General features: G+C 48.7%; 1 protein-coding gene across 2 annotated transcripts; it reads left to right on the top strand.

Moving 5' to 3' along the window:
• Positions 1-25,000, top strand: LOC119967263 (four and a half LIM domains protein 2-like). 2 transcript variants are annotated; one of them, XM_038799561.1, is made up of 7 exons: positions 1-112; positions 657-714; positions 12,997-13,171; positions 17,919-18,093; positions 19,840-20,009; positions 20,662-20,848; positions 23,368-25,000. In XM_038799561.1, the coding sequence occupies exons 3-7, from the start codon at positions 13,016-13,018 to the stop codon at positions 23,517-23,519; spliced, it is 840 nt and encodes a 279-aa protein (XP_038655489.1). In that variant the 5' UTR covers positions 1-112; positions 657-714; positions 12,997-13,015; the 3' UTR covers positions 23,520-25,000. The 2 variants fall into 2 exon arrangements, with proteins under 2 accessions (XP_038655489.1, XP_038655488.1); XM_038799560.1 differs by lacking the exon at positions 657-714 and having other exon boundaries at positions 23,368-23,520.
• The last annotated feature ends 2,748 nt before the right edge of the window (positions 25,001-27,748 follow it).

Raw genomic sequence — 27,748 nt, 5'->3', positions numbered from 1 at the left:
GGATGTCTAATCAGTGTAGTGGACACATTTCCAACTTGTCCTTGTATGAAGGCAACAGTTTTCGCAGTGTAACATCTCATGTCGATTACTGCATAAACCGTACTCACATCAGGTAATGCTCTTTTGTATGGCATTTTCTTTATATCACTTAAAAGAATCTGGAAAAGTAATCAGCTTAATTATTCAATGCAATAAATCGGTGGTCAGTTAGCTAGATGGTTACTGTACGATATAAAGTGACATTAACTGTGCGAGTTCAATCCTTGTATTGGGTGTGGAAGTTGATGGAGACCTGCCTCCCCACCTTGCCTCATGATTGTAGAATGGTGCCCCTCAAGCTACCTATAGCCAATTGTCTGAATCCAATGGATAGGGATTCCTATAGTCCTTGGTGGATTTTGGTTAAAAACCTATTATAATACAATAAATTAACTGGGAAAAGCTTGCATTAAGGGATCGTTTCTGAGGCAGCAGGATTTTAAACATACTTTTAAGTTAAATTTAATTTGAAAAAATAATTACACAATTCAGATTTTGGTGTCTTCAAATTTTACTTTAATTACTTTAAATCAGTACTGTAGAGGCAGTTTAGCTGAATACAAATTAGCCTTACTGATTTTTATTTTTATTTTTCTGTTATGTTTAACCTGATCAAGACTCCAACCGTGTTCAGTAAGCATTGTATTCTGAGTAGTAGTCATCTTACTGATTAAGGTGAGTGCATATAGGACACATATTACATTTTATTTATTCAATGGCAATTCTTCATTAGACAGTGCACAACAGCTTTTCAAATAACACAAAAGGTCTCTCTGTTTAAGCTTTGCAGGATATCAAGGTCCGAAAGTTTGATCCTTGGGTTGTATTGGATTTAGCTGAGCACAGCTGCAGCAGCAATGGACTATTGCAGTTGGTTTCAGTGTTCCCAGAGTAGAGAGGGGGAAATTCAGCCTAGCATCTTCAACTTGATTGCTTTTTGAGTGACCCCTGTAGGAAAATGTTTCCAGGTATGATTTGCTTAAGGCCATGATCTATTTTACACAGTTGTTTACTTTTCCTTTTTGTTGACTTCAATCAAAAAGGTAAGATGGACTATATAGAATATATAGAATATAGAACGTACAGTGCCGACGGAGGCCATTCGGCCCATCGAATCCGCACCGACCCACTTAAGCCCTCACTTTCACCCTATCCCCGTAGCCCAATAGCCACTCCTACCCTTTTTGCTCACCAAGGGCAATTTATTATGGCCAATCCATCTAACCTGCACGTCTTTGGACTGTGGGAGGAAACCGGAGCACCCGGAGGAAACCCACGCAGACATGGGGAGAACGTGCAGATTCCGCACAGACAGTGACCCAGCGGGGAATCGAACCTGGGACCCTGATGCTGTGAAGCCACTTGTGCTACCTTGATGCCCAAAATGTTACCGAGGGGGCACCTGGATTTGAACTGGGGACCTCTTGATCTGCAGTCAAATGCTCTGCCACTGAACTATACCCCTTTCCAAATATAGTGAGCAGCCCATCTCATATCTTACACCTCCTTAATTTTTTTTTTGGGTTGTGTGGGATGGGTGGTGAAGACACAAAAAATGCCATCATTTTCAGAGCAGTTTTATGTCCGTGTTATATCTGAAAGCAGAAGTGTCAAAATGAGGGAAAATATCTGAAGTGAGCTAAGAGGGGTTTCACTAGTGTGTCTTGCATCAGACCCTTTTGATGCCTGTTGTAATCTGTACAGATTTGTAAAATCTATTATCACCGGGTGTAATCACTGAACTGCTTGTCATGACAGAGTTGATAATATTTCTCTGTTTTGTCATTACATTGTTTAAAAAAGAACATGGGGCGGGATTCTCTGTCGGCCAGGATTGTGTTCCCAATCAGGCAACACGATTGGACGGAGAATTCGACGTCAGCCGAAAATTGAGGTTGACGCCGGTCCCTCGACAGCGGCATGAATGTGTTCTACACCGCACACTGGCGTGGGCATGCAAATTGTACAGCAAAGACTATTGGGGACCAACTTTGTGACAAGTACATAGACTCGTGGTGTCACATTCGGGAGTGAGGTATCCTGGCTGAGGGCCCATTGCTGCGAAACAATCATTTCAACCCACCCCCTAGTTGCAATTTACAGGCTCCTGGCTGTTGAAACTGCTGACAGTATCCTGTATATGATCTGAGGGCTTCTTGTCATGTGGATCCCCAGCCAGCCTGGAATCCCTCAATACTCCAACAGTATCAACAATAGGATGGACGTCACCATGCTCAGTCACCGGCCCAACAGGTGTTGGCACTCCTCAGTGCACTCCTGAGAAGCAGGGATACCCCACAGCAGAGGAAGCAGGGGAATAGCAGAGTTCACCCCAAACAAAGGGCACATGCACTGTGGCCGTTTGGACCCTCTGGCACACATTCCCTCTCAGAGTGAATGTCTCACCAGTAACACTATCAGCGAGCCCATCCCTGAGGATCACAAGATGTCCCCAAGCCCTGCCTGTCCATGCGACCCTGATCCCATCCATCCCACCCCCAGCCAGGAAATCTGACCAGCTCCCTGTCACAAGCTGTGTATAAAACTCAGACTCCACATAACACCATAGTTAGGGTCCCAGCAAACGTGCACATCCCTCGCTCACCACCATCTGTAGCACATGCCCACACACCAGGCTCTTAGCACGGAGACGAGTGGCTGCACAATATGAATGTCTCCACCACACAACTAGTTGATTGCACAAAGCTCATCCAGTGAGGAGACCCACAATAGACCTCACGGGGAGAAACAGGACAGGGGTCATAGAGCCCATTGCTAACACCGGTTGCAGCAGCCACCTGTTGGTAGGGACGGGTGGTGAGAATAGAGGCTCCCCACATCAAAGACAGGGTGCCAGTCACTAATGGGGACAGGGGTGCAGGGCGGACTACATCATCTGGAAGGGGCCGGGAGAGGAGTGGTTGGGGGGGGGGGGGGGGGGGGGGGAGGGCAGGATGTTGAGGGTGACCCAGCAGTACAACACAGGGTGGCATTGGATGGATGGTCAAGGGAAGCTTCATCTTGCTGACATTCTCTCCCGCCCTGCACCCAGCAAAGTCATGGATTTTGGGCTAGCTATCGACATGGCCGCTGATGCTCTTGTGAATGCATGATAGCAAGAGCACCAGGGCACCCAGAGAGAACCCTGCATGAGAGGAGCATGCCACAGAATCAATACCCTGTGGGTCACCATTGATCAGAAACTGAACTAGACTAGCCATATTAATTCTGTGGCTACCAGGGCAGGTCAAAGGTTAGGAATCCTACGGTGAGTAACTCATCTCCAGACCCCCCCAAAATCTGCCTGCCATCCACAAGGCATAATCCTGGAGTATAATGGAATACTCTCCACTCGCCTGGATGAGTGCAGCTCCAACAACACTCAAGAAGCTCAACATCATCCAGGACAAAGCTTGATTGCCCTCCCCTTCCACAAACATTCAAACCCTCCACAATTGATGAACAGTGCAGCCGTGTGTACTCGCCAAGGTTCCTTAGACAACACCTTCCAAACCCACGACTATCTGGAAGGACAAGATCTGCAGATTCCTGGGAACCCCACAACCTGGAGGTTCCCCACAAAATATATCACCATTCCTTCACTGTCGCTGGGGCAAAATCCTGGAACTCCTTCCCTCACAGCAGAGTGGTGTACCTACATCTCAAGTACTGCAGGAATGCAAGAAGGCAACTCACCACCATCTTCTGAAGGGCAATGAGGGATGGGCGATAAATGCTGGCCTAACCAGAAATAACCACATCCCTTAAATTCATTAAAAAATGAAGTGCAGGGGCCAGCCAGTGAGGCTCAACTACTGGCCATCCAACAGGCCAGGGGGAGTTGCATAGGAGGCGCCAAATCAGGCCACATGAATGCCGCCTCTCCTTCGAGGAGCTACCAGATCGCGTGTGCCGGCGATGACACCAGCCCATCAGGGAGACCGTACGCAGCTGTGCCAGATGTTAGTGCACCTTGCACCGTGAGGATATGGAGGCAAATACCCACTCCCGTTGGCCGTCAAGGTGACGGTCACCCTGAACTTTTATGTCACTGGCTCATTCCAGGGGTCGAGCGGGAACCTGTGTGGATTATTGCAAACGTCCACACAGGTCCATCTGGGCTGTCACGGATGCCCTCTGCACCCAGGCATCTTCAACCTGGACCAGGCCTAACAAGATGCTGGGCAGCAGGAATTGCCACCATCGCTGGCATGCCTCAGGTCCAGTGGCTGATCGATGGCACACATGTCACCCTCTGAGGACTGCTTCTACAATGGGTGCCATTCATCAATAGGAAGGGCTTCCATCCATGAATGTGCAGTAGGTGTGTGACCAGCAGCTGCGCATCAGGCACACCTGCGCCTGATATCCAGGCAGCGTACACACGCATATTACCTGGCCCACACATCTGTTCCCCACACCTTTGAAACGCTCCCTCGGGTGAGGGGTTGGCTAGTGGCTGACGAGGGTTACCCACTGAGGTCATGTCTAATGACGCCTGTGCTTAGGTTGCAGACCGAGGTGGAGAATGGTTATGACACTCACGCAGCAACCAGGAGCGTCATCGGCGGTACATCGGCATACTCAAGATGCACTTGCAGTGACTGAACCGCTCTCGTGGGATGCTCCAATATAGCCCCAGAGAGTCCCGAGCATTTTGATGACCTGCTGAATCCTTCACAACATTGAACAGCAGTGGGGAGGCATGCTGGAAGAGGATGAAGAACAGCAGGCCTCATCCGACGAGGAGGACAAGGATGATGGCCACGAGGATCGGGTTATGGACATGTGATCCAGGGCCACCGTACATGGGACAACCTCATCACCTCCCAGTTTACCAACTAGGAGGTCAGGTCACCGGCAGCTCCGCTGCCCTGTCCCATATCTTCCCCCTCCCCCAACCTCAACACCCTCCCTCCAACCTCACCCCAGATAGGTTCCACCTTCCCCTTCCTTCTCATCCCTTCCCTCTCCCTTAGTTCTTCACTCTACCTTCCCTCTTGCCTTCCACTTCTTCCCATTACCACAGTTCCCCCTCCTCTCTCCATGAGTCATTCCAGCAACACCACAGGGTGCTGGCCCTGGGTTGGTAGTATCAGCAGGTCGCGTCTATGGGACAGAGGAGGATGGCAATGACAGTGAGATAATATACCACTGTCTCCCCTGATGATGCCTGCATACGTGCTGGCAATTCCTTCTCACGAGCCCAAAAATGTTTTCCTTCCGAGAGATGGTGAACAGTTAGGCCTCGCAAACTGGGGGTGCATTCATGTAAGGCAGATTCACACTGCTGCCCCCATGCCCTACCACTTCTCAGTGAGGGTAGAATAACCATGTTGGACATTCATCTGTCATGGGCTCCTTGCCGCACCCCTCGTCCCCCCACTCATCCTTTACACCCATGAGACAGACGTTAAAGCCAGATCGGATTGGTGGTGCAAAAGTATTTAATGGTGAATATTTACAATTAGTGTGCCCTTTCCCCTTACCAACTTTTGTCTTAAACATCTGTGGCAAATTAAGTGTCATCTATCTTTCCACTCTTTCGTGGCCTACCGCTTCTGCGAGGTGTTACCCCAGACAGCACATCAGAAGTAGAGGCGGCCTGCTGCTTGTCTCACCCTCTGCCCTGTGATGACCTTGGCGGACGTCCTCTGGAGGGCTTGGTCTGGGCCTGGATGCGCTCTGCTGACTTTCAGGTGTCACAGGTGATGACATGTCAGCCTATTTTGCCCCCTGCCCATGAAATGTGCCAGTGTTAGGTCATGGGGATGAGGAAGGGTTGAGGTGTTCCAGGAGGCCTCGGCAAGGGTCCCATCAGTCCCTCCTCCCTCAGTGGGCTCACTGGACCCTAGACTACTCCACGGGACGGAGAGAAAGTCGGAATGAGCTCCAAAGGTGCCACCGCCACCTGGAGCTGCCAGCCCTGGAAGCCTCCCCTCATGAGCTATGGTCTTGATGCCCTCAGACATGGAAATCTGAGACTGGGTCATGTTCCTCAACCAGTGAGCCATGTTTCTCGCTCCCTCTGTCATGTCCCTCTGTTTGTGACATGTCCCTTTGTAACTGGCCACAGTCAGTCAATGCCTGACCAATGCTCTCAATGACTCTTTGTGAATGGGCCAAGCTTTGGAGCACTGCAGCAATGTCCATGCGCACCCGAGATATGTTCACCTGTGACTGTGACCTCCTATGCTGCGCCTTAGCTATGAACAGCATAGTGTGCCCGAAGCCTTGGACATCCTGACATATGGCTCAGATGTCTTGCCCCAGGCCTTCCACTGCGGCCGACACCCTTTCAGTGTTGGCCTGGCTGCCACAGATTGTCGGCACCATCTCCTGCACCTGAAGGCGTATGGACTCCTTCAGCTGGACTTGCAGGCACTGGGAAGCTGCCAATGCCCACTAAATCCTGGCTCTGCTTCTGCATCTGCACCCGTGATGGGATCATCTTTTCCAGAAGCGCAACATCTGTCTGGGAGACAGTTTTTCTCTGGGATCAGGCAGTCCTCTGACCATCCTCTCCCTCGGAAGTCCCTGCCTCCACCTGACGTGCTGCAGCCTTGTCTGATGGGGATCCTGTAAGACAAAAGACATGGGGCTGGATTATCCGTTTCAGTGGCTAAGTGCTGGCACCAGCGGAGCTTGTGTGGTCTTTTACGACCGAAAAATCAGCGTGAAACCCTCACCGATTCCGGCACCAGTGAGGGATAGCACCGGCACCGATGGAAACTCCCGTGCCGAAAACGGCCAGAGAATGGCTGGGTCCCAGGCTGCGCATGCGCACGGCTGACATCTTGCAGCGGCTGCACCTTAAAACGTGGCGCCGGCCGTGCACGGACGCAACCAGCTACCTGCAACCCCACAGCCCACCCCCTGGCCATCCCCTACCAGTCCCCCCAGACCTCGCAGAAGCCCCCCCTGGCCAACGGAACGGATCCCGACCGAGTGAGGCGGCACTGGACACAGTCCGCAGCCAGCACACCGGACCCCCGACCACTGATACCACACGTGTCGCGCGCCGTCGGGAACTTGGCCCATTGGGGGCGTAACATCATGAGTGGGCTGGCCGATGATGTGCCAATGCCGTTGAAATGGTGCCAGTTTGGAGGGGGCGGGGCATTGCAGACTTGCGTCAGACACGCGCCGGCCCCGATTTCGCCGCGAAAATCAATTCTCCACCCAGTCACCAAACTCAGTTTCAGCATCGGACGATGGAGAATCCCGCCCAAGGGGTCAGATCTTGGGGAAGGATTGGTCTGTGGGAGATGGATGATCATTTGCTATAGGGGCATCTGCGTTGCATTGGGCTCACTTCTTTGGCAGATGCCGAAATCCACCACAGTCACTGTCCTGTTCTCCCCCGCGAATTGCAGGGCCCCTTCCTCTGAAAGGATGTGGACCCGTATATCTGGGATGCCTCCTCTCGTCTTATGGCACACCCGGTGGTTTTGGGCTGCTTGGGGACACAGGACGTTGTGAGATGCTGAGGAAAATGAGGTTTAGGGGAGGTCTGCAGCTGGTGGTATGCATGTGTAGGATCATGGTCAAAGAGGACAATTTATGTGTTGGGGTTTCGTGGAAGGTGGGATGTAAGGGGGATGCAGTCAGGTGGGCCTCCATGGGAATGGGGGCAGGAGTTAATAACGGGAGTGAAGCCAAGGGCACAGCGGTGGTGACTCACCTGAGTTGCCCTAAGGAGTTCGTTCATCATCTTTTGACATTGCATGCTGGTCCTGCTGGTGAGACTGGCAGCACCGACAGCCTCTGCCAACTATTCCCATGTGTTGTTGAGATTGGCGGACTTGAGTCTCCATCCCACCCAGCATTCTGTCCATCTCCAATTCCGGGAACCTTGGAGCAAGTCTTCATGCAGCCATCCTCCTGGCTGGAACGATACAGTGCAGTGAGTGGGGCAACTAAAAGCTACTCGAGCTCGCCAGGCTGTTAACACAAATCCTGATCTGAGCATCAGATACCAGCGGGGCCAGGAATCACTTTGACTGCACATTGGCAGAGTGCTACCCCATTTACATGACCTGAATTTCCCCTGGCCCGCGCTCCTAGTGGGAATGCATATTTCCCGCGATTCTACTCTGGTAGCAACACTTAGTCTCCAGAATGGAAAATCCAGCCCATTTTTTCCCTCAGAAAATATTGTGCTTCACAGCAAAATCAGGATGTGTTTCTGGCACACGGTTTGTGATAAGCAACAATGAGAGCAACAATCTTAAACGGACACATATATATAGTTGGCAGCAGCCAATCAGTACATTTCTATTTAAATATTGCACGCAGACTTTTGCTTCTCCTTGACCTACATAAGAACTATCTCAATGTTAGCATTATAAAATAAATTGGGAGCACTGGGGCAGCACGGTGGCACAGTGGTTAGCACTCCTGTCTCACAGCTTCAGGGTCCCTGGTTCAATCCCGGCCTCGGGTCACTGTCTATGTAGAGTTTGCACTTTCTCCCCGTGTGTGCGAGGATTTCCTCAGGGTGCTCTGGTTTTCTCCCACAGTCCCAAGATGTGCAAGTTAGGTGGATTGACCATGCTTAACTGCCCCTTAGTATCCAAAGTGGTTAAGTGGGGTTACTGGATTATGTGGATGGGGTGGAAGCATGGGCTTAAATAGGGTGCTCTTTCCAAGGGTTGGTGCAGATTCAATGGCCCGAATGGCCTCCTTCTGCACTGTAAATTCTATTAAAACACAACTAGAGGTTAAGGTCTGTGGTCAGCAGTTCTCCTTGTGCAACCTCTTGGGTAGGTGGGTTCTTTCCCTTTAGCTTTGTGGCTTAAAGATTGCACACAGTTTTCAGTAGTAACTGATCACCACCATTTCCAAAAAAGGTCTGTCATACCCTCACACCTGAAAATAAACCCACCTAATGCTGTTTGATGGAAAGACTGACAAAAAGCCAAATTGGCTTTGCTGAACATTTGATGCAATCTCTGGAGTTTACTATTTTGGTACTTGATAAGATCACAGCTAGCTTGATGAAAACATTGTGCCAGCTATCTACTAGAATTACATTTTATCTTTAGCATAACAATTAGCTAACAGATGCTCCTTGTGATCTGCATGGTCCGACAAGATATCTGATCATCATGAAAATGATGCACAGTAATGTTGGGTAAACTTTGCATCAACCACTATCAGAATAATATTACTGATTGCAATATTGTTAGCAGTTTTTGATATCTTACCTTTAAGGCAGCAAAAACAGATCAGAGAAGACCATCAAATATAATTGATGGGCTGAGTATTTTAAACTATGATGTCAAGTTGAGGAAATGTGGCTTAACTTTGAAGAAAAGAAGATTGAGGATATGATCGAGATCTTTGTGGTGATAATGATGAAATTAGAAATACAGAGAGATAGAAATACATCTTGGACAATAAAATGTCCACTGTCATAGCAGCTGCCTGTTATACAAGCAGCCTGATAACTGAGCTGTTGACTGCAATAGAACCAAATATAGAATGCCGTGGATACCAGTTCAATACTTTTCATTTTGGATTGTCAGTTAAGATGAATTATAAATATACAAACAAAACATTACTTACCACACATTAAGTAGTATAGATATTGAAACACATATAATTCAATCATAATTTAAATGGAATAAATTGCACACAAAATGTATTATTGCTTTCAACCTTTTTAAGCAGGAGCTGAACAGATGGGCAATATGAAAAGAATTGAATGAAATGGAACGGTTAAATAGGACTGACTAATGGGCAGTCAAGCTGACTTGCAGTAGTCCATAGCAACATCTTAACAATGTGGAGCAAGGGACAACCCAGGAGCTAGAGGCAGTTAGATCCCAAGAATATCAGAAGAGTCAAAGTGGGAGATGCTATTGTCACGGAAATAAACAAGATTTTTTTATAATCACAAGGTACTTACACACGAGAAGGTCATTCAGTTATCTTAAATTGATCCATTCAGAACAACCTCACATATTAGTTTCTGCCTTATAGGTCTGCATGGCCTCATCATTAACTCCCCAAACAGAAAATAACCTTTTCATCAAAATTCTTCCGAATTCCAAAAACTAATGGCGGGATTTTCCAACCCCCAGCCGGGTCAGAGAATCGCCGGGGGTCGGCGTGACTCCGTCCTCCAAATTCTCCGGCCCCCCCAAAAATCGGCCTGGCGTGAATCGTGCCGCCCGCGTCGGAGAATGGAGGGACCGGCGCAACTCAATGGGCGCCGGGGCTGGCCGAATTCTCCGGCCCGCGATGGGCCGAAGTCCCGCCCGTTTTTTGCCAGTCCTGCCGGCGTAAATTGGAGTAGGTCCCTTACCGGCGGGACCTGGCGGATCGGGCGGCCTCCAGGGGTTCTTGGGGGTGGGGGTGTGTGGGGGGGGGGGGGATCTGGCCCCGGGAGGTGCCCCCACGGTGGCCTGGCCCGTGATCGGGGCCCACCGATCCGCCAGCGGGCCTGTGCCGCAGGGACACTCTATTGTTCCGCACCAGCGGCTATAGCAGTCCGCCATTGCCGGTGCAGAAACGAAGCTCTCTGCGCATGCACGGGGATGACGCCAGCACACACTGGCGCTCCCGCGCATGCGCCAACTCGCGCCGGCGGAGCACAAACCACTCCGGGGCGGGCCTAGCCCCTGAAGGTGCGGAATCTCCGCACCTTTGGAGTGGCCCGACGCCTGAGTGATTCACGCCACTCCATCCCGCCGGAGTTGCCCGCCCTGCCGATTACGACAGAATCCCGCCCTAAATCTCTTACCCTTTTCTGCTTCAGTGGAAACTGTCCCAGTATCTAACGTCATTCCTCATAAAGGTTTCTCATCCCTTTCATTTGATTAGCTTTATCTTATTCTTTGCACACTTACACCTCCCCATAGAATCATAGAATACCTACAGTACAGAAGAAGGGCCCATCGAGTCTGCACCGGCTCTTGCTCCAATAGGACACTCCACCTCGACTCAATCCCTGCCCCTATCACCATAGCCCGACCTAACGGTGACATGTTTGCCATCTATTACCCCCCTGGACTTGGGGCATCACGGTGATGGTGAAAATCCTGCTGCCTGGCATCCTGTTGGGCTTGGTCCAGGTCAAAGCTTAAATAGTCAGCTGCCCGAGCAAAGAAAGTGACTTCACGGAGGCACTTGTGGGCTGTCGGTTGGAATATGCCACACAAGTCCCCGATCGAGGCTCAGAACTTCAGGGCGGTGCTGCCCTTGACGGCCACCAGGAGCGGTTGTCCTCCTCCTCACCCACATGGTGCCAAGTCCGCAAGGTCATGGCACAGATTTCACCTCGTCCCCTTTTTGAGGCAGAGCCGCCTGAGGCACATGTTGTCCGTCATCTGTTCGAAAGACCAGCGAAGCCTGTAGAACTTGGGCCATCGCTGTCCTCCCCCTCTTGGTCTTCCCTGGACTGATGGGTGTCCGGGTCCTCAGGGTGTGGGGTGGTCCCACACATGGGCCGCTACCTTGAGCCTGTGTCGACAATGCTGCCACCACCGCCTTCTCCGGCATCTGGCCTCCTGGCCTGCCAGCAGCACCATGAGCATAGCTTCCAAGGGGTCCAAGATATCATTGTGTAATATTTGTAAGGCACGGATGAGGGTGAGGGGCAGAAAATCAGCTATGGTTTCCAGGCTGGTACCCTCCGGCCACCCATGCACCCATCCCCACCCCCCCAACTCACATCACCTGCTACCCAACATGCCTTACACATGAGCCCCCGGCAGCAGCGAGACCTCCCGGGCACCGGACCCTATACCCTGTACCCCGGACACAGTGTTGATATAGCAGGATCTTCATCTCTCCAATGGGAGTGGGTCAGTTAGATCGCAAACTGATCAGCACTCGACCCAATTCCGATTTTGGTCTCGGCCGCGATCTAACAGCCACATCGTACTCATGCGAGATCCCGACGCGGCCGGTTAATCGCGCCCTTTGTCTGCTCCATGCAGGTATACAATGAGGTGAGACAAATGATTGCAAACTTGCAGGAATTCCAGTCAATGACATGGGCCAAGGGTCTTTCTGTGCCATCTACTTGAAAAGGAATTGCTTCATGTGTGATTATCTCCACTTACTGGAGCAAGTTAAATCACCAGAAAGCCAATGGCTTTGGATGATTCAGCTGTTAATCCTGCTTCTTCTTAGGTTAGATGTCTGTTTTCTGGGCAGCACGGTAGCACAGTGGTTAGCACAGTTGCTTCACAGCTCCAGGGTCCCAGGTTCGAATCCCGGCTTGGGCCACTGTCTGTGTGGAGTCTGCACATTCTCCCCGTGTCTGCGTGTGTTTTCTCCAGGTAATCCGGTTTCCTCCCACAGTCCAAAGATGTGCAGGTTAGGTGGATTGGCTATGCTAAATTGCCCTTAGTGTCCAAAAAGGGTAAGTGGGGTTACTGGGTTACGGGGATAGGGTGGAGGTGTCGGCTTAGGTAGTGTGCTCTTTCCAAGGGCCGGTGCAGACTCGATGGGCCAAATGGCCTCCTTCAGCACTGTAAATTCTATGATGATCTCAATGCAAAAATGGTGAAAACCTAACAGGAATGTTGTTTGTGGTGTTTGATTCTGTTGGAGATTTCACCACATGCTTGGTCCAAATACAATCCATTTTAGAGGAACTGTACTGGAACTCAAGCTGCTTTGCAAACAGCTTGAGGATAACTAGCTTTATTGATCATGATACCTTCCTGTTTGGTATGGGTGAGATGTTAATTGTGAAATTAATATTATGGTTTCCAGATGTAATTGGACCTAACGAGTTTAATTTGTGGCATTAGTCCTTTTCTGTGACAGTTTAATAAGATAATGATTCTTTAAACTTTACAGAGAAAAATGTGTACCATTCTGTTTGCACAATATTACTTCGTTGGAAAACGTTTCACTTCCAGTATGGCTGAACACTGATCAGATTTTCACATTTCATTATGTGTCACCTTTTGAATTGTTGCTTTTTATTCCACTTAGGAAGTGAAAGTTAAAGATAATGGGGGAACGCTTTGATTGTCATTATTGCAAGGAGTCCCTCCTTGGCAAGAAGTATATCTTGCGAGACAACAACCAATATTGTGTCAAATGCTATGAGAATCTGTATTCTAATATGTGTGAAGAATGCAAGACACCCATCGGCAGTGACTCCAAGGTAAAAGTGCTTCAGTTAACTAAATGTATGCATTTTCGGTGTACATAGCCCGGAGGCTCTGTCCTCCTCGGCATCCTTTCGCTTTTATCGGTTCTATTTGATGATGTCCTTTTGCTGATCTGCTTTTTTGCTTTTTGGGACTGTTATCTGTTTACTTGGGCATTTTGTCACGTCTATTTTTTTTTCACTGGTTGAGAGTTTGGGAGTGGTTCGCGGTCCTGTTGGGTCATGTGCCCGTCTTTTCCCGTGTGTTGGGTTGGGGGAGCGGGGCCGGCACTGGGGGGGGAGGGGGGGGGGAGGGCACGGTGGTTGTGTTGAACTGGGGAGGGTCATTGGGGTGGCGGGAGCGGCCGGGGTCAGCAGGAGTCGGCTGACTTACGGAAGTACAATGGAAGGGGCTACGCAGCTAGGGGGGGCCCTACCTGGGGGGGGGGGGGGGTGAATAGGTGGGGGGGGGGGGGGGGACACCGGGTTGCTGCTGGAATGGCCGAGAAGGACTGGAGCATTTAGAGGGGGTCGGTATGGGGGTCTGCCGCCGTGGGGAACGGGCTGAGCGGGGGGTGCGGGCCCCTGATCCGACTGATAACGTGGAATGTGAGGGGACTGAATGGGCCGGTCAAACGGGCCCGCGCGTTTGCGCACCTGAAGGGACTGAAGGCGGATGTGGCCATGCTTCAGGAGACGCACTTGAAAGTGGCGGATCAGATTAGATTGAGGAAGGGATGGGTAGGCCAAGTGTTTCATTCGGGGCTGGATGCACAAAATCGAGGGGTGGCGATTCTGGTGGGAAAAAGGGTGTCGTTTGAGGCGTTGAATGTGATGGTAGACATCAGCGGGAGGTATGTGATGGTAAGCGGCAAGCTGCAGGGGGAGCGGGTGGTGTTGGTCAATGTATACGCCCCGAATTGGGACGATGCGGGTTTCATGTGGCGCATGTTGGGCCGGATTCCAGATTTGGAGGCGGGGGGCCTGATAATGGGGGGGGGGGGGGATTTCAACACGGTGCTGGATCCGCCACTGGATCGATCCAGATCCAGGATGGGTAGGAGGCCAGCGGCGGCTAAGGTGCTGAGGGGGTTTATGGACCAGATGGGAGGGGTGGATCCATGGAGGTTTGCGAGGCCGAGGGCCAGGGAATTTACATACTTCTCCCATGTGCATAAGGCCTATTCCCGGATTGATTTTTTCATTATGAGTAGGGCGCTGATTGCGAGGGTGGAGGATGCTGAGTATTCGGCGATCGCCATTTCTGACCATGCCTCGCACTGGGTGGACCTCGAGCTGGGGGAGGAGAGAGACCAGCGCCCGCTTTGGCGCTTGGAGGTGGGGCTGCTGGCGGACGAGGAGGTGGGCGGGCGGGTTCGAGGATGTATCGAGAGATACCTGAAGGCCAATGACAACGGGGAGGTCCGAGAGGTCTGTGAGGCGCTGAAGGTGGTGGTTAGGGGGGAGTTGATCTCCATTCGAGCCCAGGAGAGGAGAGAGCAGAGAGAGAGGGAGAGACTGGTGGGGGAGATGGTGAGGGTGGACAGGAGATACGCGGAGGCTACGGAGGAGGGATTGCTGAGGGAGCGGCGTAGTCTCCAGGCTGAGTTCGACTTGTTGACCACCAGAAAGGCTGAAGCTCAGTGGAGGAAGGCACAGGGAGCGGTGTATGAATATGGGGAGAAGGCGAGCAGGATGCTGGCGCACCAGCTTCGTAAGCGGGATGCGGCCAGGGAGATTGGTGGAGTTAAGGATAGGGGAGGAAATGTGGTGCGAAGGGGGGTAGACATTAATGGGGTCTTCAGGGACTTTTATGAGGAACTGTATCGGTCCGAACCCCCAGCGGAGGAGGGGGGGATGGGGCGCTTTTTGGACCGGCTGAGATTCCCGAGGGTGGAGGAGGGACAGGTGGAGGGACTGGGGGCGCCGGTTGTGTTGGAGGAGCTGGTCAAAGGGATACGGAGCATGCAGTCGGGGAAGGCGCCGGGGCCGGATGGGTTTCCGGCTGAATTTTATAAGATGTATGCAGACCTGTTGGGCCCCCAGTTGGTTAGGACCTTCAACGAGGCAAGGGAAGGGGGAGCTCTGCCTCCGACGATGTCTCGGGCGCTGATTTCCTTGATCCTTAAGCGGGACAAGGATCCCCTGTAGTGTGGATCATACAGGCCGATCTCACTCTTAAATGTAGACGCCAAGCTGTTGGCGGAGATTTTAGCCACGAGGATAGAGGACTGTGTGCCGCAGGTTATCCACGAGGATCAAACGGGGTTCGTGAAGGGGAGGCAGCTGAACACTAACATACAGAGGCTCTTGAATGTTATAATGATGCCGGCGGTAGAAGGGGAGGCGGAGATAGTGGTGGCATTGGACGTGGAGAAGGCCTTCGATAGGGTTGAGTGGGGGTACTTGTGGGATGTGCTGGAAAGGTTCGGGTTTGGGGAGGGGTTTGTCAGGTGGTGAGGCTGTTATATGAGGCCCCGATGGCGAGTGTGACCACGAATAGGAGGAGGTCGGAGTATTTTCGGTTATACCGAGGGACGAGGCAGGGGTCTCCCTTGTCCCCCCCTGCTTTTTGCACTGGCAATTGAACCCCTGGCCATGGCGCTGAGGGAGTCGAGGAACTGGAGGGGGCTGGTGCGGGGTGGGGAGGAGCACCGAGTGTCGCTCTATGCGGATGACTTATTGTATATGTGGCGGACCCGGTGGGGGAAATGCCGGAGGTGATGAGGATTCTTAGGGAATTTGGGGATTTCTCAGGGTACAAGCTCAACTTGGGGAAGAGTGAGCTGTTCATTGTACACCCGGGGGACCAGGAGGGGGGGATTGGTAGGCTCCCACTAAAAAGGGCGGAGAGGAGCTTCAGGTACTTGGGGGTCCAGGTGGCCATGAGATGGGGGGCCTTGCACAAGCTAAACCTCACAAGGCTAGTGGAGAAAATGGAGGAGGGGTTCAAGAGATGGGACATGCTGCCGCTGTCTCTGGCAGGTAGGGTGCAATCAGTCAAGGTGACGGTGCTCCCGAGATTTCTGTTCCTGTTCCAGTGCCTCCCCATCCTTATCCCGAAGGCCTTTTTCAGGAGGGTTAACAGGAGCATTACGGGGTTTGTATGGGTGCACGGGATCCCAAGGGTGAGAAGGGTGTTCTTGGAGCGGGGCAGGAATAGAGGGGGGGCCGGGGCTGCCCAACCTCTGTGGGTACTATTGGGCTGCCAACGCAGCGATGGTGCGTAAGTGGGTAATGGACGGGGAAGGGGCAGCATGGAAGAGGATGGAGATGGCGTCCTGTGTGGGCACGAGCCTGGAGGCGCTGGTAACGGCGCCGCTGCCGCTCCCTCCATCGAGGTATACCACGAGCCCGGTGGTGGCGGCTACCCTGGAAATTTGGGGGCAATGGAGATGGCACAGGGGGGAGGTGGGGGCCTCGACGGGGTCCCCGATACAGGGAACCACCGGTTTGTCCCGGGGAGAATTGATGGCGGATTCCTGAGTTGGCACAGGGCAGGTGTTAGGAGGCTGAGGGACCTGTTTGTAGACGGGAAGTTTGTGAGCTTGGGTGAGCTGGAAGGGAAGTTCGAGCTCCCCCCGGGGAACACCTTTAGGTACATGCAGGTAAGGGTGTTTGTCAGGCGGCAGGTGGCGGAGTTCCCTCTGCTGCCGTCGCGTGACGTTCAGGACAGGGTGCTCTCGGGGGTGTGGGTTGGAGAGGGGAGGATCTCGGCAACGTACCAAGTGATGCAGGAGGTAGACGAGGCCTTGATGGAGGAGCTGAAGGGTAAATGGGAGGAGGAGCTGGGTGAGGAGATTGAGGAGGGGACATGGGCGGATGTCCTAGGAAGGGTGAACTCCTCCTCTTCTTGTGCGAGGCTTAGCCTCATACAGTTTAAGGTCCTGCATAGGGCTCACATGGCCGGGACAAGGATGAGCCAGTTTTTTGGGAGAGAGGACAGGTGTATCAGGTGCTCAGGGAGCCCAGCAAACTATACCCATATGTTCTGGGCATGCCCAGCGCTGGGGGAAATTTGGAAGGGTGTAGCAAGGACTGTGTCGAGGGTGGTAGGATCCAGGGTCAAACCGGGCTGGGGGCTCGCAATATTTGGGTTGCAGAGGAGCCGGGGGTGCAGGAGGTGAAAGCAGCCGGCATTCTGGCCTTTGCGTCCCTAGTAGCCCGACGGAGGATTCTTCTTCAGTGGAAGGATGCGAGGCCCCCAAGCGTGGAGGCCTGGGTCAACGATATGGCGGGGTTTATTAAATTGGAGAGGGTGAAATGGGGGGGGGGGGGGGGGGGGCGTCTCTTTGTCCTGGGCTGAAGGGACGTGTATATTTGTTCTTTGCTAATGACGGCCGTTAATTTATTTCTTCTTTTTTGTATACATCGGGGGAGGGGGGTTTTGTTCTTTCTGTTCTTAGTATTTTCTGTTATTGATATTTTGTGAAAATTTGAATTACAATTTTTTTTTTTAAATGTATGTATTTTAAACATGTCCTAAATTATTAAACACTCCAAATTCATGTCATAACAATTGACGTCGGCTTAGTACCAGTCTAATTTTCAGACTGGCAGAAAGCCACTGAAACATGTAACTAGCCACTAAATATGTAAATATGAATGTAATTCAAGAATGTATTAAAATTATATTTGAAGATATCACTATTGAGGTTAATCCTGAGTAACTTCAGCTGTGCGCAATTGTTGTAATGAACCATGCTGGGTATCAGAAGCATATTGGAATTGCAGTATATTTTACTTCATCATTTTCTCCTAGGATTTGTCCTATAAGGATCTGCATTGGCACGAAAAATGTTTCAATTGTGCTAAATGCAGTCGTTCTCTGGCTGAAAAACCATTTGCTGTCAAGGATGAAAATCTGCTGTGTACTGAGTGTTATTCTAATGAGTACTCCTCAAAATGCTTCACCTGCAAAAAGACCATCATGCCTGGTAAGAGTTAGATTTTCATCTATTTATAATTTGCATTGTGATCAGGCAATCATAATAATTGTCCATTTTCATTTTCTTTTAAATTATCCTCGTACGTGTCCTCAATTAAGTTTGAGGTTGCCTCTGTCCAGTTATCATAACAACATCCAGACTAAATCAGAAGACCATCAACCATCATTCGCCTTCTTGTGGCTTGCTTGTTCTCACAGTGAATAATGTTTCCTTTAACTCTCCTCACCTCTTTCAGTTCAAAGGTGTTTCCATAGAAAACCGACGTGCCTGTCCTTTAGCAGGATATTTTGAACATTTTTCAGGTCTGTTCCCTGATGACTTCCAATTTGTGTGTGTGGCAGGTTTGTTGCACAAAGTGGTCCCTTTATAGTTGACACTGAACCGCACCTGCGTTCATCTGAAAGCAAATATTGGTTGGACACAGCCTTTCTTTGTTTTTGTCACACAAGGCACAATTCCAATTGTTGCACAGTATTCGTGTAGTTCAGTGTTATTGGCCCTCACCTTTTAGAGATCAGTAAGAAGTCTTACAACACCAGGTTAAAGTCCAACATGTTTGTTTCAAACACTAGCTTTCGGAGCACTGCTCCTCCCTCAGGCTCCTTCCTTCACCTGAGGGGCAGCATGGTAGCATGGTGGTTAGCATAAATGCTTCACAGCTCCAGGGTCCCAGGTTCAATTCCCGGCTGGGTCACTGTCTGTGTGGAGTCTGCACGTCCTCCCCGTGTGTGCGTGGGTTTCCTCCGGGTGCTCCGGTTTCCTCCCACAGTCCAAAGATGTGCGGGTTAGGTGGATTGGCCATGCTAAATTGCCCATAGTGTCCTAAAAAGTAAGGTTAAGGGAGGGGGAGGGGGGGTTGTTGGGTTACGGGTATAGGGTGGATACGTGGGTTTGAGTAGGGTGATCATGGCTCGGCACAACATCGAGGGCTGAAGGGCCTGTTCTGTGCTGTACTGTTCTATGTTCTATGTTCTATGAAACGCAAGGCAAAACCCGCCACAAATGTCACTTAGGGCGCGATTTAATTAAATAGAAACAAAGTTCCGGCACCTGCACCACTGAGAAACCACCCCCCCCCCCCCCAATCTCACCAATGCAAAAAACGCCAGGTTGGTATCTCAGCAGTGCCAACCTGGCAGTGCCCCTGCCAGCTGACAGTGCCACCTGGGCATCTTTGCAGTGGCATTCTGGCACCTAGGTTGCAGTGCCAGTATACCATCCTCTCCAGAGGGCAAGCACCTGGGGCCTCTGATCCCCTGGGGACCCCCACAAGTGCTGTTCCACCTGGTTCCCATCTCTGGAGACTAATACTGAACACCGCTCACCTGAGGTCTCCAAGGCAAAGGAGATAGATCCCACGCCTTGGGTACCTCGGGAATCTGCACATTAAAGTGAGACTCGCTGTCTCGCTCTAATATGCAGATTTGAAATACGCAATTAGCGGGATTTACATCTGGAGCGGCGTCTCCTGGCTTCTATCGGCCATGCTACTACGTGGCGAACAGCTTGTCCGGCACAATGTTGTCATTAAATCGCACCCATAGAAACCTTTCCGTTAGATCGTGCCCAGAGATACCTGTTATTATTTTGGGACTACAATGAATAAGTCCCTGCACAGTGCATTCACATACTAGATCATGAATAATCCTGCACTCTGTATGAAGTAAATGTGTCTGAATGAAATAATTAAAGTACAATTTGATTTGCACTAAAAATAATTGTTTTTAATGACAGGATCTCGTAAAATGGAATATAGAGGAAACAGCTGGCATGAAACTTGTTTCACTTGCAAACGCTGCCGACAGCCAATGGGCACCAAGCCTTTTATCCCCAAGGAAAATGACAGCTACTGTGTCCCATGCTACGAGAAGCAGTTTGCTCAACACTGTTCATCCTGCAAGAAGGTATTGCATAGTTTTAATATGGCCATGTAATATCCTTTACTCCAACAATATCCAGTTTTTGGTACACAAATAGCACTGAGCTGGGACGGCACGGTGATGCAGCGGTTAGCACTGTTGCCTCAAGGCGCCGAGAACCCGGGAACGATCTCGGCCCCGGGTCACTGTCTGTGTGGTTTGCCCATTCTCCCCTTGTCTGTGTGGGCCTCACCCCCACAATCCAATAAGATGTGCAGGATAGGTGAACTGGCCACGTTAAATTTCCCCTTAATAAGAAAAAAAGAATTGGGCACTCTAAATTGATTTGAAAAAATAGCACTGAGCAAAGCATTGAAGTAGTGTTCACTTCTGGCACAGTGGTTGTCACAGCCCCAGTAAACCGGGTTCAATTCAGGCCTCGGGTGACTGTGTGGTGTTTGCACTTTCTCCCCGTGTCTGCATGGGTTTCCTCCGGGAGCTCTGGTTTCCTCCCACAGTCCAGAGATGTGCAGGGTAGGTGGTTGGGCCATGCTGAATTGCCCTTAGTGACCAAAAGCTTAGATGGGGTTACTGGATTACGGGGATAGGGGGACACACTGCCTCCTGTCGTCGGGAAACACGTGGCTGGGAAGCTGGAGAATCAAGCTATATATTTGTATTCTACGCTGTTTTTCAGGCAATAACCACGGGAGGGGTGACTTATCACGACATGCCATGGCACAAGGAATGCTTTCTGTGTACTGGATGCAAAATGCAACTGGCTGGCCAACGTTTCACCTCCAGGGATGAGTTTCCATATTGTCTGGATTGTTTCAGCAATCTCTACGCTAAAAAATGTACAGCTTGTGGCAAAGCAATCGCTGGTGAGTCAACATACAGGTGAACGTTTTGCATGAAAATCGATTCTGATTAAACAATGTGGAGAATGCAAGTGAATAACAAGGTTTCCACCTTAAGAATATAAGCAAAGGTCAATACTTTTGACAATCTAAGGCCCCTCAGAATTGAAGTGAAGTGTCACCCAACATACCGGGCTGAATTTTTATGAGAATGGTGAAGGTCTATCTCTGGGGCCAAAATCAGGAAGTCACTCTGCTTCGGCCAGCAGCCATATTTTGTTGGCAGCAGACAATTACGTAGCTGCCACCGGAGCAGCTGTCCTATTAAGGACAGTGACTCACCCCTAAGAGCTGCCAGGCTAATCAGAGGCAGCTCAGCAGCCCCAGCAGCACCAGTGCTAGTGGTGCCCATTGTTGGGGCTGCACCTGGGGAGTGTTATGTTCCTTGTGTTGTTCTCCAAGCTAGCCAAAGTCGTAGTGTTTACAAAGAACATAGAGCTATATGTTTAAACCAAAGCTAGTTTATTTTACGCTACTTGAAATGGTTCATAAACTCTACTGAGTAACAGATAACAAAATAATGGTATTGAATCTATGCTGCAGTAATGTATTAGCTCTCTCTAATCAAGCCACCACTTTATCTCAACCTCACACTCCCCTTCTTCCTCAGCTTCTCTCTCAGCTTCTCACAGAATGCTTAGAGATGCAGCCTTTTATAAGACTACTAAGTGATGCCATCTAGTGTTGATATGCATGAATATCATCCTGTTAACCTTTTACTCTCCTTAGATTATACATATCATTACAGGGAGGACGAGGATGCTTACATGGCCAGACAGTTCAAAGACATATAAGTAGGATCTGGGCACACTAGGGCCAGGCAGGAAATCCCCAGAAATCAGGGTTGGGGGATGGGGGGGGAGTGTAATTGGTCAGTGAAGGTAGTGTCATTACCCATTGCCACCAAAGGGTCTCTCCATTGGCTGTAGAGTGCTGAAAAAGGTGCCCCTTCCATGGCCTGGTTTCATTCGATGATCTCCCAACATGACAGCAGGCCCTCCCAATGTGGGAAAATGCCATGGGAGGTTGGAGGAGGCTCTTAATTTATTACTTAAATGACTCAATAGGGCTTCCGGCTGGTTCCCCAACTGCCAGCTTTCCCTCGGTTGGTAAAATGGAACAGCAGCAGGAACACATTGAGCACACTCTCTAATGCCTGCCCACCATTTTGCCAGCCTTCCTTCTTCCTAGCCTGTCACCAATGGACCTGGTAAAATTCCGGTCTACATTTCAAGTCCTTCTGTACCCAAGTGAGTGTGTGTGTACAGAGATATATATATTTATATATAGATATTTATTATAACACATACTTAAACTAAGTATAATCCAAGTTACTATCCAAGGTGCAGCACAGCTTAGAGTTAACATGTATTTTTCTATGTAATTTGAAAGAATTCTCCTGGTTCCCACATGAAAATATTACCCAAGACCTAAGTCAATAAGATCAGTTATTCACTTCTACCAAATATGTTTTTTAAAAAGTGTGAACTTTTCAAGAGTTTTCAGTTAAATGATTTTGTATCACCAAGGCACTAACTGCATTTCCAACTTAAAAACAATTTTTTTAGCACAGTGGGCTAAGACAGCTGGCTTGTAATGCACAAGAAGGCCAGCAGGGCAGGTTAAATTCCCCTTCCAGCCTCCCCGAACAGGCGCCGGAATGTGGCGACTAGGGGCTTTTCACAGTAACTTCATTGAAGCCTACTCGTGACAATAAGTGATTTTTATTATTAGATTCAGCAGCCAATTTGTTCACAGCAAGATCTGATAATCATCAATGAGCCAAATGGGCAAGCACTCCATTTTAGTGATGTTGGTTGAGGAATAAATGTTGGTCAGAACACTGGGAGTGCTGTCCCTCAAATGACGGTGTGGGTTCATTTTACATCTGCCTGAAAAGGCAGATGGGGCCTTATTTTAATGCTTCCATCTGAAAGACGGTAGCTCTGACAGTGCAGTATTCCCTCCTCTGTGCAAATCTGGGAAGTGGGTCATGGCATTCCCACTAAACGACTAGTGCTAACACTGAGCCCAGGCTATCACTAAAAAGTAGTTTCACAGCGTTTGGGATAAACGAGGTTCACTTTGTTTTGACAACGTGCCTCGTTTTAAAGCCAAGTTTAATAACCCATTCATAGATCACTGCTCTCCCTAATGAATGGTTTCCATTTTCATACCAGGACCTGACTGATATTCAGGTTCTCAGCACATGACAAGTGCAGCATTTTACCTCAGAATGCAGGAAGGGTAGAAAAAGAAGGAGCTTGCTCCTACAGTAGCCTGTTGATTGCCTTCAATGCAATCCGTCAGTTCCAAAATAATCCAGAGCTAAACTGATGGTACCTTCCGAGGTGTGCCAGGACTACAAGAGGAAAAAAACACAAGGAAAATCAACAAATTGATAAATAAAGTAAAAGTAAGTTTGCAACTTCAGAAAAATATCAGTATGAGAATTACATTTATATATTTTTTATCTTATTCAGGACTTGGAGGCTCAAAGTATATCTCTTTTGAAGATCGCCAATGGCACAATGACTGCTTCAACTGCAAAAAGTGTGCCATCTCCTTGGTTGGCCGGGGATTCCTTACAAAACGAGATGATGTCCTCTGCCCTGAATGTGGACGAGATGCTTAAAGTGGGAAATCAAATCAAATCTGCAGTTGCCAATAAATGGCAGCACATTTCTGTAAATCAAAAACATATATGTAGCATTCAGCAAAGAGTAAGCATAGTCATCACACTTTGTCAGGCTCTCAGATATAATAGCCCAGATTTTGCAGTCAGCAGCAAAGCAATGACACTCCCCACTGGCCTCAAAGAAAGCTACCCCCAAAGATCTAGCGATCTCTGTGAAGCAGATTTCCCCTTTCCCAACATATTGAGGGGGTATCTTGGTATGCAGCAGCAATGATGTCAGCAAGCCAATCACATTGAAGTATTTGCACACTTCAAACCAGGGAATGTAAATACTTAATATCCTTCACTATTGATCGACTTTTTCAAACAGCAAAAGGATTATTATTAGATTAAGATCAAAGCGAAAATAAAGATAAATAAACTTTAAAAATAAGTCTTTTTGAAAATCTGTGGATTTTTAAATAATTATTGAGAAATTTGCTATTCGACAAATATTTAATTAGCTTCTCAGGGCCAGTGAGGTGTTTAACAGTAATGATGAAGTTAGAACTCCATTGAAAATTCAGTTACACTCCTTTCAATAACATGAAATGCTGCTCCCAGCGCTACAAAGCTAGAGGGCAGCCATTGAGGTCGTGGGAAGGTTCACCATCGACTGGGGGTGTGGGTGTCTGCGGTACCCTGTAAAATCCAGCCCACAAAAACACTGACAGCAACTTTCCATGCCTATATGCGGGTTCCAGAAATTGTTGTCGGTGTCAATGGAGTAATGATGAATGTAAGCTTCATCATCTTACCACTGCAAAATCCAGCCACTGCAGTCTCTGAGAAAGTAATTTTTGTGTGTAGCTCTCAGAAGAACCATGACAAATCATCCCTGTAGAAAATGCTCTATTTCCTATTGCTTTCAATGGCAGCTTTCTCATGAAAGCGTTTTTACTTTGTTCAAGCAGCTAGATGAAATATATCAAATGTAACAGAATGTGCAAGAAAACATATCTCCCATCGACTAAACAAAATGGGAAAACTGGTATAGTTACAAGAATAAGCATGAGAAAATACACATTAACCACACAAGACTGGTTGTAACATTACAGGCAATGGACGATAGCAGTTGCAAAATTACTGTTTCGGCTGCAAATAGGTAGATTTGGGAAATTACCATTTGTTTGTCACAAGACATTGCAAGCAATCTCTTTAAATCAAGATTGCATGTGGAGATTTATTTCAGTACACTTCACACTTAAACTATAATGCTATATGATTCTGACACTAATTTTCATGTGAGATGTACTCAGTTGAATCTCAATTGGAGAAGAATGTTTGACTCTCTATTTTTGAAACTGTCTGTCCATTCTCACACATAAACTTCATCAAATAGTGCATCATGGTTTCAATTATGAGTTTATAACACTACACTGTGCAATGACGCTAAAATATGTATTAAACACAGAGTGCTGCAGCACATCTTTTCTGCATGAGTTGTTAACTTTTACTTTTGTATGGTTTTATCTCTGCTACCCTTATCTCTTTCTTGCCCATTGACCTGCCAATAAGGCCTTTGTAGTTCTCAGAATACAAAACAAGCAATCCCACACCAGGGTCAATAAAATTCTCACAATGTCTGAATGTGGAAATCAAATCAAAAGCTGCATTTTACATTTAAATCAGCTATAAATGCGTTTTGAAATTTGTATATCTGTATATACAGATCTGGAATGCTGCCTTACAAACTGTCTCTCCCCTTTGTTCATGTGGAACCCGCACCTTTTGTTTCCAAATATTCTTTTGGCATCAGATGAGGATTTAACTGTAAGAATACACAGTCTGTGTCACTGACACCTGATAGAAAATTGTGCTGGAATATGAAACATTTATTTGTGGAGGCAGTCCTAACTAGTTTAGAAATTTAATGGAAGATAAGAAGTAAGCTTGATTATTGAAGTACAGATTTCTTTATTTAGTTGAAATATACACGTAGGTAATACTAATTATGCGACTAAATTACTTTTATTGTAAATTACTTTTATCGACATCAAGGACAGCACGGTAGCATAGTGGGGGGGCAGCACGGTAGCATCGTGGTTAGCATAAATGCTTCACAGCTCCAGGGTCCCAGGTTCGATTCCCGGCTGGGTCACTGTCTGTGCGGAGTCTGCACGTCCTCCCCGTGTGTGCGTGGGTTTCCTCCGGGTGCTCCAGTTTCCTCCCACAGTCCAAAGATGTGCGGGTTAGGTGGATTGGCCATGCTAAATTGCCCGTATTGTCCTAATAAGTAAGATTAAAGGGGGTGCTGTTGGGTTACGGGTATAGGGTGGATACGTGGGTGTGAGTAGAGTGATCATTGCTCGGCACAACATCGAGGGCCGAAGGGCCTGTTCTGTGCTGTACTGTTCTATGTTCTATTTGTAGGTGAAGCAATTCAAGTATTTTATTTTCTCTCTATTTGCTCATATGCAGAAATAGTTCATCTCTATCTACTCTCCTTAAAAATGCAATGGGTGGAGAGGTTTTCAAAAGTAATCACAGAGTACCCAACCTCTGACATGCTAATGTCACCATGGCATTGATATTCTTCTCAAAATAAGCTCCTGGTGGCCCCCATGATGATGATGGACAGCGATTTGTCAATTAGTGGTGGCAGTGTTGAAGGTCAGAGGAGGTAATTGAGTATTTTCTGCCATTATGTGCAGTTGCTGCCCAAAGTCCTCTTAGAGGATGGCAGTGATTGACAGTGAGTACTGCGCATTTGTAAGCTGAAAGCCTTACTCCAGACCTTGTGATGAAGGTAAGATTATTGATGAAGCGCCTGGAGAGGATTGTGATGAGAACACTGCTGTGTGGAACTCTGGGCTCCGAAGATTGGCCTCTTACAGCCATGGTCATTTGCTGAGATTAGTCTGACTCCAGCTACTGAGTTTTACTTTGACTCCACTGCACTTTCCCTCCACTCCCCGCATCCTACCTCACCCCAGCCCCCAGCCCACCATTACCCACAGCTCTGCTAGTTGTCCTTTTTTTTTACATAGAATTTACAGTGCAGAAGGAGGCCATTTGGCCCATCAAGTCTGCACCGGCTCCTGGAAAGAGCACCTTACCCAAGACCAACACCTCCACCCTATCCCCATAACCCAGTAATCCCACCCAACACTAAGGGCAATTTTGGACACTAAGGGCAATTTATCATGGCCAATCCACCTAACCTGCACATCTTTGGACTGTGGGAGGAAACCGGAGCACCCGGAGGAAACCCACGCAGACACGGGGAGGATGTGCAGACTCCGCACAGACAGTGACCCAAGCCGGAATCGAACCTGGGACCCTGGAGCTGTGAAGCGATTGTGCTATCCACAATGCTACCGTGCTGTCCTTGATGTGGAACTCAGTCAATCCTTCCATAACTTCAAGAACAACTGCCCACCATTCTGCACTGCCATGTCAGCATTAAGGCCGTACCGAGCTCGCAATGTAAAACGGCTATCAGTGCGTAAATCACTGATGGAACTTCTGTTGACTTCTTCCATCACTTGGCAAATTATTGGGGGTAGGTGGGGGACAAGATAGAGAGGGTTGGTAACTTATTTTCAGGTGTGCTTACTGCTGTTCCTGACACTCACTTTTACATTCCCATTGAATGAGGGATCTCCCAGCTGAATGACAATCAGGGCTGGGCAGTTGACGATGACCCACAGCATCTCGTGGGTGCCTGTCTTTAGATTGCTAGATCTGTCCTTGATTTTGTCCTACTTAGCCCTGCTGCCTGTGACCGTCAGCTTTTTCAAATCCAACAACTGTGCTGTTAAAATAAAGGCAGGTATCCGTGCATTGGGAATGCCGCATGAAGGATGTAATTGCCAATCCAAACATCCAGCTGCATCTTTCCTGTCAGAGTCAGGCTAAGCTAACAGTTTTACTGTGCCCACATTTTAAAATAAATTCTTTGTATATTTGGTCCTTTTATATACAGACATATGGAGGTACGAATTAGAAATACGTGTTCAAAATGACCAAATATACAAAGGAATTATTTTTCAGCTATTACCACTGACTATTCAAAAACAGCTGTGACCTACAGTGTGCTGTAATTGACTGCCTGAGAAACAGCTGACATACATTTTGCAATTTAATAGGCCCTATTGTGCTAGAAATTGATATAAATGTATGATTCCATTCCTTTTCTTATTCATTTTATCAGCTTAGATCCTAAACATCAAACCTTGAATGTT

The sequence above is a fragment of the Scyliorhinus canicula genome, chromosome 6, assembly GCF_902713615.1.
Source record: "Scyliorhinus canicula chromosome 6, sScyCan1.1, whole genome shotgun sequence".
NCBI lineage: Eukaryota > Metazoa > Chordata > Chondrichthyes > Carcharhiniformes > Scyliorhinidae > Scyliorhinus > Scyliorhinus canicula.
Note: the sequence above shows the minus strand (reverse complement) of the source record. Positions and strands in the feature narration are given on the sequence as shown.